At 43.5% G+C, this 12,379-nt stretch overlaps 1 protein-coding gene across 1 annotated transcript in view; it reads left to right on the top strand.

Annotated features, from left to right (window-relative positions):
• Positions 1-12,379, top strand: part of LOC111236785 (nesprin-1-like) — a 126,091-nt gene that overhangs the window by 101,396 nt on the left and 12,316 nt on the right. Inside the window, exons 114-130 of the mRNA XM_022765644.1 lie at positions 16-171; positions 253-408; positions 497-667; positions 878-1,011; positions 1,135-1,339; positions 2,220-2,402; positions 2,530-2,676; positions 2,860-3,014; positions 3,681-3,828; positions 3,918-4,012; positions 4,099-4,333; positions 4,644-4,838; positions 6,237-6,362; positions 7,513-7,668; positions 8,338-8,496; positions 8,794-8,960; positions 11,901-12,063. Coding sequence (XP_022621365.1) covers positions 16-171; positions 253-408; positions 497-667; positions 878-1,011; positions 1,135-1,339; positions 2,220-2,402; positions 2,530-2,676; positions 2,860-3,014; positions 3,681-3,828; positions 3,918-4,012; positions 4,099-4,333; positions 4,644-4,838; positions 6,237-6,362; positions 7,513-7,668; positions 8,338-8,496; positions 8,794-8,960; positions 11,901-12,063 — 2,751 coding nt within the window. The remainder of the gene's footprint in view (positions 1-15; positions 172-252; positions 409-496; positions 668-877; positions 1,012-1,134; positions 1,340-2,219; positions 2,403-2,529; positions 2,677-2,859; positions 3,015-3,680; positions 3,829-3,917; positions 4,013-4,098; positions 4,334-4,643; positions 4,839-6,236; positions 6,363-7,512; positions 7,669-8,337; positions 8,497-8,793; positions 8,961-11,900; positions 12,064-12,379) is intronic.

Genomic DNA, 12,379 nt, shown 5'->3' with positions numbered 1-12,379 from the left:
TTGTTTGTATTTCAGATTCAGCTGTTAGAAGGACTTTTGGAAGGTTGGTTAGAGCATGAAAATGGAGTCCAGGCCCTGAAAACCTGGCTCACACTACAGGAGGAAAAACTGAAGAAGAGACACAGGATAGAGGATGTAGCATCAGTGCAGAATGCACTTAAAGACTGTCAGGTATAAATATAGCAATGTGCCAACATACAGTATTTTAATTATATCTTAATTTTCTAAAAATAAATTACATTGTTCTTGCAGGAGTTGGAAGAATTAGTGAAGGAAAAAGAGAAGGATCTAGAGAAAGCAGAGGAACGAGGAAACGCTCTCATTCAGGATAAGAAAGGAGCAGCCTGCTCTGTCGTCAAGGAGACCCTCAAATGGCTGAACCAGTCCTGGGCTCATTTGGACCACATGGTGAGCTTCTTGGATCCTTCACCCTCATGGTTGTTGCCTAAATTTTGCTTACACACTTACACATTTTGTCTCCCATTCTTTCTATCAGATAAGTCAGATGAAGGTCAGCCTGCGGTCAGTGCTGGAGCAGTGGACACTGTATCGGCGAGCTTCAGAGGAGATTAATGGTTATCTGATGGAGGGGAGGTACTCTGTGTCCAGGCTGCTCCTCCTTAACGGGTCTTTAGAGGCAGTGCAGCAGCAGGTGGAGAGTCTGGAGGTGAGGAGAGCAGAAAACAGACTCTTTATTATGCAAAGTGGGACACTCTTGGGGAAAAAAAAAGTTTTGAACAGCTGATGCATAAATTCATCCTTAATGTATTTCACTGAGTACTGTCATTGTGAACAGGAACATCTAAATAATGTTCAGACACAACACAACAAACACTAAAGATGACAGTAGTTTTTAGTGGATGTCTGTGTTTTTAAGAACCTGCAGGAGGAGATGGATAAACAGGAGAGCAGTCTGAGGAAATTTGGCTCCGTCACACACCAGCTACTGACGGAGTGCCACCCATCTGTGGCTGAAACACTCAACAGAGCACTCCGGGACGTCAACATCAGGTAGGGATAACGAGAACGTGTCTCCGAGTGACTTCAGATCAAATTGCACCTATAACCCTCAACCTAAACCAGATGCAGACCTGAGCTCCAAAATGAGACTTCTTTCTTTTTCCTCTGTCGTAGGTGGAACCGCCTACTAGAGCAGATCTCAGAGCAGCTGAGGAGCAGTAAGGCCTTGTTGGGGCTGTGGCAACGCTACAGGACATCATATGGCCAGTGTGTGACAGCAGTTCAGAAACAGCAAGAACATGCCGATCGCCTGCTGAAGAGCGCCACCGACAGGGAGATCACAGAGGAGGAGAGCATCACCTGGATAGACGACTGCAATGTGAGTAGAGATGTGTCAATTTAATGTTGGCCTCTAGCACATGATTGGGTCAACAATTTTCATCAGTGGTTTTGTAGTTATTGCTTCTCAGTACCCGGGATTAGTGTTAGTTCATTACTAAGTGCACATATCTGCGGTTTAAAATATGCATTTTTCCTCATAGTGTAACAGAATGCTGAAAACCCTTCTTCCCCCCCAGTCCTCTTTTGGTTTCTAAGACCTTGTGAATAAGCTCTGAAACAGCTTGTCAGCTCACTATGAGGATTCACAAAGCCTCTATCCCCTCTGCAGAATACCAAATTGCACCCTGTCCTTTTGTCTGCTTGAATGTAGACTCGCTGCATCTAACAAAAGGCTTTTGATCATGAGACTGCAACGGACGAGACAGGCCCCTGATTTACACTACAGGGGTGTCCCACTGTCACACTGGGCTTGTAGGGCCATGCTGGGCGATGAGTAGAGACAGTCTGTCCTTCTACTGTAAGCAGACAGTTATTTTGACTGAGGATCACTGATGCACAAACTGCTGGTAGACACTAAGTGGTTAAGAATTCAGCATTCTTTACGACTTACCAAAACCCACAGAACACACATCCCTTGTTTTACTAATCCTGAATGTATTTATGAAAATGTGATTTTCATGACTTCAGCAAAAGGATGGAATCGTCCTCTTTGGGTTTGGAAAAAATATGCTATGCTTTGATAAGTCTAATCCTTTCAAAAACCCACTGGATTAACAGAAAAATATAGAAAATGTGACAGTTTCTCCCAAATGCTAACATTTTGAATGTGCCTTTTTTTTTCTTATGCACCACTACATGCCTTCTGTGTCTGCACAGGCATTCAGAGACTGTGTTCCTAACTTGCCTCTCTGTTGCAGGCGTGCCTTGGTGACCAGGCCTCAGTGCAGGATTCCCTCCAGCAGCTGCAGGCTTTAGGGGAACAGCTGAAGAGCCAAGTCGACGCCTCCTCCTCTGCAGCCCTCCAGTCAGACTACCTTTCGCTCACACATCGTCTAACAACGCTGGAGCACGCCCTTCACAGGCAGCAGGAAGTACTGCAGGTAGGATAGTGGGGATGGGTAAGCATGGGGAGAATTACAAATATGTTCTCTCTCAAACATGCCATCACTTCAGTGTTCACTCTCTTATTTATTGTTTTTCTTCCTCTGTCCGTCCGTCTGTTTCTAGTCTGGATCCCAGGCCTGTGACGGTTTCAGAGAGCAGTTGGACATATTGATACGTAAGGCTGAGGAGGCTGAGGAGGTGCTGAAGGAGTCTGACTCTGTCGGCTCACCGGAGCTCCATGTTGTCCAGACACGTATGGAAAAACTGAAGGTACAAAAGATGATGCTGCCTTGGCTCTTGTTGTATTCTGTGTTTGAACCAGAAAGACGTCTGATCATAGTACACCGTATGTTACTCAAAAGCAATACATTCAATTCTATAGATTCATTTTCTTCTCTCTCTTGCCTTTAACTAGCACTGTCCTTCTGAACATGTCTGATAATGTATTTCCAGATTCACCTGTTGAAGTTGAGCAGTCTATCTCCAGATCTAGAACGGGTTAACGAGTTGGTGTACAGACTACCAGTCAGTGACAGAGATGTTAAACAGCTGCAAAGTCTCAACAGAGCCTGGGCCGCTCACTGCGCTCACCTCACTGAGAGGTTCAGGTACCTGAGCTCTTCATATTTCACTTGTTTGTAGTACCACTAACACTAACCAAAATAAATAAAAGATATACCTGTATTTTTGAAACAGAATTGATTCCCTTTTTGTTTCTTGAAATGTAAAACTTTCATCATCAGTCTATGATTTTAATGAGACATACTTTAAGAACATGTTTATAATTTGTCACTAATAACATCATTAAAATTTAGTGAGATATGATTAACACATTCATAATAAGACATTATAATGAATATGTTACTAATTAACTGAGTTATGTAGGTTTTGCTCTTTACGATCAGCCGTAAAGCCTGGAGTTATAAATGTGAAATTTCTTTTTACCATGATAATCTGCAGCCGTCCTGCAGAAAGTGTGAGGTCAGAAAGTTCCTGGGGTCCTTATTGATTAATAAAGAGATTACTAAAAAGTTAAGGTGAGATATATGCAAATGTGACAACTCATAAGTTCTTTTTACTTATGAATTATAAGGGTTTATAACTGATGTGTAAAATACACATAAACTGTTTATTACATTATAAACTAACATTAGAAGTGACAGCATGTAAAATTCTTATTATAAAGTGGTACTAATCTTAATGCTGTGTCTGAATCTTTATCGTGATGTTAATGATGTTTATGTTCTGAGTGACGTCCCTCTCTCCCTCTCCAGTAAACTGCAGGCGGTGTTGCTCCAGCAGCAGAGCTTCCTCCAGAAGTGCGAGGCCTGGATGGACTTCCTGTCTCAGACTGAACAGAAGTTGGCTGCTGAGATCTCTGGTAACCACCAGAGTCTGCTGGAGCAGCAGAGAGACCACGAGGTGAGAGAAGCATTAAAAGTACACGTGTACTGATCGCTGTCCTTGTTATGTGCGGTGTTGGATCATAATATGTGCATGTGTTCTTGCAGTTGTTCCAGGCAGAGATGTTTAGCAGGCAACAGATTCTCTACTCCATCATCAGTGACGGCCATCGTATGTTGGACCAGGGACAAGTGGATGACAGGTAAACGCTTAAAACAAACACAATCCGATTTAACAATTCTCCCTGTCTCATGAAAATACAGATCATCACTCTTGTCCCACCAACAGAGACGACTTCAGTTTGAAGCTGGCCTTGCTGAGCAATCAGTGGCAGTGTGTGGTGAGGCGAGCTCAGCAACGAAGAGGCATTATTGACAGTCTGGTCCGCCAGTGGCAGAACTACCGGGAGATGGCAGAGAAGCTGCTGCGATGGCTCCAGGAGGTGACCCATGATTCAGATGTTCATCAGCCAGGAGAAGCGGTGGCCCTGCAGCAGGCCCGGAACCTGTTAGATCAGATACAGGTAGGTTACAATGGTGTATAAGACCTTTTTAAAGGCCTTCACTTCACACATTACATCATTCAAATTTATAATCTTATAAATTCATACTTTATTATCTCCTAATTAAAATTTGTTGCAGGTGGAGTAGATTTGGAAAGCATTGAGTGAATCACACCTCCACCCTGAACTAATTATTTTCTCATAATACTTGTTTGCATGTTTTATAACCCTAAACCCTGCACTAATAAACCCCCACCCCCTTCTCCAACCATAGACTCCCTTAGTTAACCTGTACCCCCTCTGCCATTTGTCCCTGTCTGTGCTCCTCCAGCTGAGAGAGCGAGTGCTCCAGAGGCAGCAGGGAGGCTACATCCTCACCGTGGAGGCTGGCAGGAGCCTGCTGCTGTCAGCCGACGCCAGGGCCGAGTCCACCCTGCAGACAGAGCTGATGGAGATTCAGGAAAGGTGGAGACACGCGCACCACCGCCTGGACCAGCAGAGGAGGGAGCTGCACGGCATGCTCAAGGTCAGAAAAAAATACAGCAAGAATAATAGAGAAGTTTCATTCATGTTTCTGAAAGACTATTAGCATTATAATAACTTTGTGATGGCAGTTTGTAAGTTTAAAAATATTATCGATCAAGCATAGTTGCTTTATAAGACATCCCTAAGTCTTGCAAGTATGCAAAGCCTCATGGAGCACAGTCTGTGTTTGCAGGCTAAGCTGTGTTTCTAACATGCTTCAGTGTAGAGGTGCCTGTGAAGTGTGCTGAAGGGCATTTGCCCATCTGAGCCCTTAATGAGCCCACATGCAGCAGTGAAACCAGGTTATCACATGAATTATGCAGCATTGCACATTAAGTCCTGAAAAGAAATCAAGGATGGAGATGGAGTACACTCACTTAGATTTCTAAGCATCATATAAACATGTGCATGCAAACCTACACACACTCACTGATGAAATATTACAAAATGGCACAAATAAAAAAGGATAAAAGTGCAAGCTCAGGGTCCACATCTGCATAAACACACACACATAGAGCGTGGACACTGTGCAGTGAGATGTAATGATTTGAACCCTGTGAATTAGATTTTACAGGATGAGATACTGTCATGTTGTGATACAGGCAGAGTGACGCAGTTCAAAAGATTCATCCGGAAATTTGACATTTTTGTCGAAGGTGGCTCTCTCGTCTTTTTTTTCGGAATCTCACTCTCCTGCAGTCTTTGTGACTTTCTCGCTGTCGTCCTTCGCTTGCACTTAGAGAACAGCTTCTATTCTTATCCTCATCCATGTCCTTTTACCATGACTCTTGCTTCAGGTATGCTACTTGGCCGCTGCATCTCTTACCAAATATTACCCTGTTTTACCCTCCAGTGGATCGTTATTCAGACTCTAAAAATAGCTGTAATCTGTGCCCTTTGGAGCAGAGCCTCGCTCCTTTGTTATGAAGCTGTGTTAATTCTCCTCTTTGGTTGCTGGATTTTTGCTGTATCACTGTTTAGTGCCGCTTGTGATGTCCAGAGCTAAGTAGGCTATCTATGGCATGGTAATTGATGTGGCCTGACTGCAGCTTTTGGCAGATGTAGTGTGTGTGTGTGTGTGTGTGTGTGTGTGTGTGTGTGTGTGTGTGTGTGTGTGTGTGTGTGTGTGTGTGTGTGTGTGTGTGTGTGTGTCTCTACCAAAAGCTGCAGTCAGGCCACATCAATTATGTATACACATGCGTATACACGTGTGTCAGCTTATGATTGTCTATTCTGTAGCTTCCTCTTAATGATCTACAGTCTAAGTGTGTGTTTGAGTGCATATGGATGTGTGTGTTTTATGATCTCATTCTTCTTATTGTGTGTGTGTGTTTTATGAGTTTTTATGAGTGTGTGTTTTCATTCTTCTTATTGTGTGTGTGTGTGTGTGTGTGTGTAGAACTGGGAACGATGTGAGAAGGGCATAGAAGCATCACTGGAGAAGCTGAGGGCCTTCAAGAGGAAGCTGTCTCTGCCGCTGCCTGACCACCATGAGGAGCTACATTCAGAGCAAATCAGATGCAAGGTGAGGAGAACATAATACACACACACACACACACACACACACACACACACACACTTGTCCTCCCTCTACCCTTTTAATCTGGCTATGGGGACAAACAGATAAACAGACCGACCAGCGGCCAAAAAGAAAACGAAACATCTTTATCTATCAGCTGCTGTTTCATTGTGTGATCGTGTTTGTTATATTTTGTTTATTCTCCTGTGGAGGCATAGTGTTTCAAGTCTAATTGAATTTTAAAAAATTATGTTTAGTGTTTTTATAATTTTGTTGTTTTTGTTTTTTAAAAACAACATTTTTTTAGTAAGGAATCATCAATATGGCTCAGGCAGAAGGCAGGAGGTTGCTGGAATGAGAATGAATATTTTTTGTGTGAAAAGTCACAGTATGATTCCCTGCGTTTTGTGTTAACCACTGGACACTCTATGCCGTCATATTTCATTCCTGACACATCCCCAAGCTCCTCAGAGGGGGGAGGAGGGCATTGAGAGTAGCTGCACATAGTTAGCATCAGCTGAGGAGAGAGAGGGGGTGGGGAGAGAGGCTGCGTGCGCATGAGAGTGAGCAGAAAAGAGAGAGAGAGAGAGAGAGAGAGAGAGCATCCCTGCTTGCTGTGGGGGTGTGTGTTTGTGTATGTGTGTGTGTGCATGTGTGTGCTTCCTTTTGTGCGTGTTGCGTAATGGAGACATTCTCCGGGTCCACAAATGATTGCAGAGCAGAAAAACCGTCACAGTGACGGAGGAGGAGATGCAAGGTTAGATGCCTCTGTTACATTATTCTGAATCCATATCCTTAAATGTAGCTGATGTATTTTCATCATTGTGTTATGTTACTGTTATTTTTACGCAATTTTCAGAAAACCTAAATCAAATTCTGGCATTTGGAGGAAATATTGTGTCTTTTTAGGAAATGCCTTGCTGTAATATTCAGTGTCAGTTTGCTGTTTTGCTTTCCCTCGTCGCTGTTACTGAGGTACAGCTACAGTTGAGCTCCAGTAATCCTGAGCTGTGGTTTTCCTCCTCTCCTGTGGCTGTTTATGAGGAGAGAAATCCCTCCAGTCTGAGAGTAGTTACATTTAAGGCTATGCATCACCTCTCTGTGTTGTTGTACAAAATTTCTTGTAATGGCATAATTTCATCCCATGTGGATACAGGAGTTGGAGAGCAGTGTGGAGGGCTGGACTGATGACCTCACTTCCTTGTTCCTTCTGAGGGACTCCTTGGAGGGCGTGGTCAGTGCAGATGACATCACTGTCCTACAGGAACGCCTCCAGCTGCTACAGCGCCAGTGGGAGGAGGTCTGCCACCAGGTAAATACACAGTACTCTGTACATGTGCTTCTGATGTTTGTTTTTTTTCTTGGGTGTTTCGAAAGTGCTGATGTTAGTTCATTTCCCCCTTTTACTTGCTCAGTGTTTTTGTCTCCTGTCTCTCTGAGACAAAGTGGATTGAATTTTGCTGCCTTGTGCTCTTAGCATTACTAAGTCAGCTGAGCCATGCAGAGGACAGATAAGATAAAGAGAGACAATATCTATGTTAAAAAATGTTGGCTTGAGCAGTGTGCATATTCTCACTCAGTGCCCCTCCTCGCTGAAGATAGACCAAGATAACAGCTGTGGTGCATTTGACAAAGTTAGTGTTCAGCTGTGGCTAGCTTTCTGTAGCTAACACTCAAACACAAGTTTGAGGGGGAATTAGAAACATTAAATGAGTGGGCTTTTGTCTTTAGCTTTCCCCAGTTAATTTTAGCATATACTCTTCAATCCAAATTATTTTTATGTCTTTTATCATCACCAATTATATTCTTTCTCTCAATCTTTGCACCTCCTAAATTGGCCATCCATCACTCTTTTTCATGTTTTGACTATTTTTGTCATCATCCTTCTGCTTTCAGTTGCTACTTATTTTCTCTTATATTTTCACTCTCACCCTTGTCTTTTCCTTCCTTCCAACAATCCCCTCCCCCCGTGTCCCCTCAGCTTTCCCTTCGCAAGCAGCAGGTGAGCGAGAAGTTGAATGAGTGGGCCGTGTTCAATGAGAAGAACAAGGAACTCTGCGAGTGGCTCACACAGATGGAGAGCAAGGTCTCTCAGAATGGAGACATCAGCATTGAAGAGATGATTGAAAAACTGCGCAAGGTGATTTCAGCACACAGACTTAACAAAAAGACATACATTAAATACACATACGTAGAAATCAATGAACACAACACATTTATTCACGCAGGAGTTAGAATAATAGTTCAAAGTTATTTGTTAATGGCACAGTTGGAACTGGGATTGCTTGTTTAAAATCACCTTTTAAAATATTGCATTACTTTAATGCAGCTACATGATATTAAAATAACCGGACTCTAACGCACTGCTGCGTGAACACACACTCACGCCTTACACCACAGCTCCCTGTGTTTAACCTGCTTGGTGTTTCTCCACCAGGACTACCAGGAGGAGATCAGCGTAGCTCAGGAGAACAAGCAGCAGCTGCAGGTGATGGGTGAGCGCCTGGCCAGGGCCAGCCAAGACAGCAAGGCGGCCGAGATCCAACACAAACTCAGCAAAGTCAGCGAGCGCTGGCAACACCTGCTGGACCTCATTGCTGCCAGGTGGGTGCACGAAACTCTCAGGTGGAGATCGATATTTGATAGTAGAGTTTGTGTTGTCTCTGTGAAGGTGGGAAGGAAATTTTCTGACGAACTGGAAACGAAAGGAAAAAAAAGTCAAACCAATTATTAATTGTATAGCACATGTGTCCTATGGCTAAAGCAGTTCAGGGTCAGTACTTGATATTATGGTTAACATCAATTGGATGGATACAAGAACAGAAGAGCTGTTTAAAAAATCCCTGCAAGAACATTTAAAGACAGGCATCTAGTTTGGCTTTAGTTTGTTCTCTGATGAATTGTGTCATTGTGAATGAAAAATATAAGATAAATATATGATCTTTGTTCTGTTGTTCATCTGCTTTTGAAAAGCTGAGACTGAAAAGTACTCATCAGTGTGTTTGCACTTCACCCTACACTTTGTGTCACTCCTCCTAGCGGAGAAGGGTTTACATTAGTGAAGGCATGCTTTGGCCTGACTTCGTTTCCATGGTATCCGTCCTGACACTCCAGGACACACGTGACGAGGGGAATTCTTTTTCCCACAATGCTGCTGAGGCATTTCCTGAGCTCCTTACTGGTGTCAGTGGGACTTCTACTTTAGTGGAGCCGCAAACCAAGCAGAGAGGTCACATTCCTCATCGCTCCTCGTCTCCTCTCTTCTGTCTCTTTCTGCCTTTTTGGCACTTTGGACACTTCTGCTTAACAGAGTTGGAACCAGTTTGCTACCGACTGAATCAAATCAAAAGTGCACTTTGAAACGGCTGTAGACTAGTGAGAGACATAGACATTCTTTCATTATGTTGATTAAATGTGGAAAAAGAAAAACTCTTTCTGTATGTTGTGAACTTTGACTCTTACTACCTCGGCTACCCCTCCTCCCCCAGCCTTTTTTTCTGGCTGTTGCCCTCTGGGACTGCCTTGGAGGAGGGAAGGGAGAGAGAGAGAGGACAATATCTGACCTCATACAGACAGCTGCACTCTCTTTGTCTCTTATATCCGTCCGTAACTAAAACAACAGGAACAAACGCTTTGCAGCTGTCACGGGAAGCAGAGATCCTCACAATGAACCGTTTTCTTTAGCATTTTGTTATCTTGTGAAAGAACCTCTTGACAATTTCTTGAGTTTTTATTTTCTGTGCAAACGAGGATCTATTTTTATTCTCCTGCAAGCATATTATCATTATTGGAAAACTTTTCTTCAAGTTTGTGCGCTGTCCACCGAGCTTTACTCCCATGCGTGGAGCCTGCAGCCTTTGCCTCTGTCCACACTCTCTGTGTGTATTTGTTGTCTGATTTTCCAACACAGGCCAGCTCTGCGGCACATGCCTCTGACTGTAAGTCTCGTTTTAGAAACAGCAGCACTTGTCACTCTCAGGCAGTCACACACACACACACACACACACACACACACACACACACACACACACACACACATACATATATACACACATGCCTGTTTGGAGTTCTCTTTTTTTAACCTTGGAGAGCAACAGTTGATAAGTCACAGTTGTACCCCACCACTACCTGCTGGCCCTCCCCCCTCAGCACAGACAGAGTTTAGAGAAAGTCCCATGTGGAGCTCGCAGACGGAAGAGAAGAGTGTTTGGATCAACACCGTAACACTTTCCGCCGTTAACGTTGTATTTGGGAATTCCGCACCCCCATGGTTTTGGATTTAGGGACGGATAATATGGCAGGATGCTCGAGTGAGGAGGATCTGCCAGACTGCGACTGTGATGTCAACAGGCAGGACAAACTTGAGAATTTATGTTGAAGTTGTTGGTTTTGTTTTTAAGGGATTTAACACTAAATTAGCCTCATGCCGTGTTGTTTTAATCCGTCTGTGTTCCCAGCATAGGGTGGAGATGCCACAGTACAGTAAGTTCCAGACAGTTCAGACAATAGCAGGAGTGTTAATGCTAGTTTTCTGACTGACATGGTAATTGACCTGACCTGATGGAATGAAGCTGTACAAGCTTTTAAAACGTGCAAGTTAAAGCAGTGAGTGTCCCAAGTCAAACTACTGTGTCCCACAGTATTTTGCATTGTGAGATGCTTAACAGCAGGTTTAGTAAGATTTCGAGATGTGGTGTGCAACTGATATCATGCAGCATCTAATGCCACATTATAGGTGCGGATGATGTGCATCTTCACTTAGACCACCGCAGTCAGTGCTATAGTAACGCGGAGAGTATAAGGTGGAGCAAACCTGCTGAATGTGTCTGTTGTAGTTTGTTTATGTAATAATGAACAGCCGCCGCCTTCATGCTGATCAAGTCTGACAGTGAGCGTTGCATTGCTTTGCAGGGTGAGGCGTTGAATGTTGAGCTAGCTGGGCAGACTGATGTCAGAGCTCGATGCTTGCTAATTTAAACATCATTCACATATTATAGATTGCAGTGGTCAGAGTTGGGAGATGTCTGGCGTCTGCAGATCCAAAACGGTTCCCAGTTGTTGTGTTGGGGTCAAATAAGGTTTTCATCGCTTCCCAACAAAAATATCTGCACAGATCTCTAAAAAAAAAAAAAAAAAACTCTCCTACTCATATTACTCTTCTGCTCTGTTTGGCTGAACATGGCACACAGTAGCTCTGTTATTTTGTGTCCACTACATGGATGGAGCTAAAGAATGCTTTCTGTCGTATTCAGACATTCTTACCTTAAATTCACAACCAGATCAATAATGTGTTCAGTATGCGTCGTCGATTCTATTTCCATGCTTTTCAACAACTTTTCATGCCTTTAACACTGAAATCAGCTGAATGCACTTTTATTTGATCCTAATGTTATTTGATTTACCAGTTATATTTAAAGTATGTCTTATAGTATGTTGTTACATTGACTGTGTGAATTGTCTGTCAACATATTTCTCCCATACCAGACTGTCCGTTGCTGTTTACAGCTGTCCCGTGTGTTGACTCTGCCTTTGTTTGTCTAACAGGGTGAAGAAGTTGAGGGAGACCCTGGTCGCAGTGCAGCAGTTAGATAAAAACATGAGCAGCCTGCGGTCCTGGCTGGCTCACATCGAGACGGAGCTGTCCAGGCCCATCGTCTACGACACCTGTGACGACCAGGAGATTCAGCGGAAGCTCAACCAGCAGCAGGCAAGTAGAACCCCCTTCACAAACAGTGCTGGGCTACAACAGTGAGAAAGAAAATTACTGATTTGTTTACAGGCCTTACGAGGGATGCAGTGGTAACCGTCAAACTCTCTGTTCATGAAATTTGCATCACTTGACCAACGTGTGGTAATAACATCCTGTCTTGCACCAGTACTGTATGCACACAAACAAGCACACAGGCACATTGTTGGTGGAAAATGAGTGACACTGAAGCACATGAGGAAATCATAGCATGACTCATGCATATATCTCTGCTGTTTGTTTAAAACTAGCCTACAGTAGGTATCAGTATCCTTCC

Source organism: Seriola dumerili, unplaced genomic scaffold (assembly GCF_002260705.1).
Source record: "Seriola dumerili isolate Sdu_G_001 unplaced genomic scaffold, Sdu_1.0 BDQW01000025.1, whole genome shotgun sequence".
In the NCBI taxonomy this organism is placed as follows: Eukaryota; Metazoa; Chordata; class Actinopteri; order Carangiformes; family Carangidae; genus Seriola; species Seriola dumerili.
Note: the sequence above shows the minus strand (reverse complement) of the source record. Positions and strands in the feature narration are given on the sequence as shown.